This window comes from Egretta garzetta, unplaced genomic scaffold (genome assembly GCF_000687185.1).
Source record: "Egretta garzetta isolate BGI_Z169 unplaced genomic scaffold, ASM68718v1 scaffold415, whole genome shotgun sequence".
Lineage (NCBI taxonomy): Eukaryota > Metazoa > Chordata > Aves > Pelecaniformes > Ardeidae > Egretta > Egretta garzetta.
In genome coordinates, this window is record NW_009259686.1 from 2,093,789 (window position 1) to 2,097,268 (window position 3,480).

Below are 3,480 nucleotides of genomic sequence, written 5' to 3' on the forward strand. Positions count from 1 at the left end.
TTCATTTTTGAAATTACTTCTGTCAACCAGCACACAGTGCTGAACTGGGCTTCAGGAAGTGGAAAGACGGAAACATGGTAGTAGCTGAAGATGCAGGCAGACTGTTATGGAGGGGATGTTTTCCAATGCCTGAGCTGAATCCAAAAGTGGTTAAAATCCTGCTACTAAGTTGAGCTATAGCATCCAAAACCTAATTCCTTGGGCAATTGAGAATTGAGCCTTGACCAAATGGAAGGCATCTGTTAGCAGTCATTAAACCAAATAAAGGGGGCAAAAGGTGAGTTTAGCAGGATTCAGCATAGGGACCAAGCTAAAGGTTGTGAGGATCTCGGAATGAGAGACCAAAGTGCTTAAACTGAGGGTAAAAGAGAGTCATAGACAGGAAGGAAAAAGGAGTGTATGTTATAAGTAAATACCTTAGAAATGTCGTGGATTAGTCAGATGAAAGCAAGTTCTTGCAAATGAGAACCTGGAAAGGTGCCAATTCAGGTTATTTTGTGAGCAAATATAACTAAAATTTCATGGGGCAACCACACCTATGGCTATCTACCAATAAGCATTTTGTTATGAGAGTTCTCAGAGATAATTTAAATGCCATCTTCAGTAGAGTAGGATCAATGTTTTTGAGCAGTAAAAATTAAATAGTATTTTCTACAATAAGCGTATCAAGCAAACCTTGAATATACCTTATTCTCATGTACTGCACGAATCTTTCTGGAAAACTTTTCTTAAATTTGAGCAATTAATAACTTGTCACAATGATGAAAATCTCTTTGAGTTACTACTCAGTAACTCTTTGTTCTTAAGATATCTATTTGTTTTGTACAAGGTGTCAACAACACTGCAAAGAGCAGCTGGGCGTGAAACGAGATATGTAAGTACTTTTATAATTACTCTACATTTTGCATGCAGAAATGTCTAATTTGTCTGCTCTTGCTACAACACTGGGTGAGTCTGCACAGGCATCTGTCATGCATTCATGACATGAGATTGCTGGCTAGTAGAGAAGCAAGTATGTAAGAGGACTGACAATTGAGACCTGAGATGTCTTCCCACTGCCATAAATCCATCATGGCTGGAATGTCTTCAGTGCAGTGTCTATTGATAAGTTTAGATGTGTGAATACGATGTTAAAATTAATTTCTTCACACACTTCTTCATTGTTTGCTTCAAGCGTGGGGCAAGAGCTTGGCCATCTGGCAAACAGGCTGTTACGGGTGCTGAAGGGTGCATTTGTTTGGACTCAGCTGGCACTGTAGGGGACTTGTTTTGGTAGAATTCCTTTAGTCCTTGCCTATCCATCAGAATTTGGGGTTGCCCCAAACTTTTCATTCCAAGATGTAGAGCTGGCTGAAAACCCACAGTTTGTCCTTAGATGAATACAAGCTGGTTTGTCACATATACACGCATTCCAACATATAAAGAAATTCTCTATATTGAGTCATCTGTTCAATTATTGAAACATTAAACCCAATTAACATTTTAATTCTCACTAGCACACACAGTTACTACAGGTTCCATATCTCACTTACAACTCTGCTAGTCACGTGGTGAGAAATTTCTGCTTATTATTCATTATTCAGCATTTGTATTGAACCTCAAATCAAAGCAGTGCTGGCAAAGCAATAGAGGCCTTCCACTTTTATGCCAGCACAATGCTTGACCGATCAATTCAATTTTGTTTCTTGAATGTGGCGGTATGCATATTTTATTGCATACTGTGATTTTTACTTGACAGATTGTGCTGGCTCATACTAATTAGAAAGGATATTGGAAGAGAGCTTTTTAATGAAATAAAAGAGTGTGTTTCAGAGGTATTCTGTGAGAACAAAGTATATTTAAAACCACTCCACAGTGCAGATCTCCAGCTCCCAAAACTGTGAGTCTCATATATCATAAATTCAGGTATCCAAGTTGTATGCCTAGGGATACAGTCAGGTTTTCTTTGCTGGCATAAAAATCACCCTTACAATCTCTTCTTTCCCAGTCTCCCCTGGAACTTTCTAGATAAAGGAAACAAATCAGTATTTTAAAACATGTTTGGGAATAACAGAAGATTATTGGCAGGCTAACATTTCCTATAAATTGTACAAGCATGTTGAATTTTTTTGTGTGTCAGAAAACAGACTGTGATCTCCAGGTTGTGCTATGGTAGCTGAACTTGGTGGGTCCAGGTTCTCCTGGACTCTGCCATCACTGCAGTCTGCAGCAGAGTCTCCTGAGGGATGAGCCAGGTGTCCCTAACAGCCCCCATAGCACCACATTTCTTTCACCCTCTCTTGCTCTGCTTCCCTGGTAGGCCATACAAAGGCTATTTCTGTCTCAGCGAATACACCAGGAAGCGGCTTGTCCTCTGGTTCTTAGGGCAAGGGCACACTGAGGTGGTTTTCCATAGAGTTGTCTTCTCCTCTTCCCCTTCCAATTCCCTCCCCTCAAAGTGAGCCTCCTAGCACAGCACAAGACCTAGGGTGACCTCATCCCTTTAGCTCACCGAGAGCAGCATGTTCCATGCTACCATGTAGACTACCATGGAGAACTCTCTGGAAGAGCAGTAGTTGGCATGGGCCAAAGCATGCAAAGGAGTGTGCTAACAGTTAACTGGAAAGGACCTGTTCCTGAGCTGCTGTGTGTGCTGACTTGTTCACTAGAGGAGATATAGTCCAGGGGCCAACATTTCTTTGCAGTTGGTACAAGATGTCTGTTTTGAAACAAGGTGCCTACTCTGAGCCAATCTAACAGTGTTGCTGGTAGAAATCAGGAACTGAGTATTGTACGGACACTTGTTACCATAATATCAAACTGTGAGTTCCCCCAGGAGGTCTGTGGTGTCTCATGTGAGCTGTCTTGGAGTAATGATTTTCAGCCATCCTTGTTTTGCTTTTTTTTTTTCATTTAGAAATAGGCTTTTAGTTTATGCAACTGAATTAATTTTACTAGAAACAATTAAAATGGTAATTTAGCAATATAATTTTCTTAGTCTTTTTGTATTGTGTGATATTGAGATGTCTTGTGATGTCTGATAGTGAGACACTTGTCAAAATGTTGCTTTGAGGGTTTTTTGCTTAAAAGAAAAGCTTTAATTTGTTTTTGAGTCAGGGATAGGAAAATCTGTCATCATGCTAAAGTATTACTTATAAACACACATGCATATAAATGTATATGTATGCACACACATATGATAATATTACTAATTACTTTGATGGGTTATATGGAGTAGTAGACTATACAAAGATGTTGAAATAGCCTGCCATTTAACAATTAAAATGGCATAGATTTGCCTTGGCCTCAATTACTTTTTGTCTTCTCATGCACTTCAGAACCTTTTAAGTATGTAAATTATTATACAAATAGCAAGGGAGTGTATAAAATGTTTAGAAAAATGTCTGACTGCAGTGTGTCCTGGTTTTGGCTGGGATAGAGTTAATTTTCTTCCTAGTAGCTGGCATAGTGCCGTGTTTTGGATTTAGTATGAGAAGAATG

At 39.3% G+C, this 3,480-nt stretch overlaps 1 protein-coding gene across 1 annotated transcript in view; it reads left to right on the plus strand.

Moving 5' to 3' along the window:
* The window catches only part of LOC104126242 (muscular LMNA interacting protein), a 138,641-nt gene that overhangs the window by 96,657 nt on the left and 38,504 nt on the right, over positions 1–3,480 (plus strand). Inside the window, exon 11 of the mRNA XM_035894173.1 lies at positions 830–874. Coding sequence (XP_035750066.1) covers positions 830–874 — 45 coding nt within the window. The remainder of the gene's footprint in view (positions 1–829; positions 875–3,480) is intronic.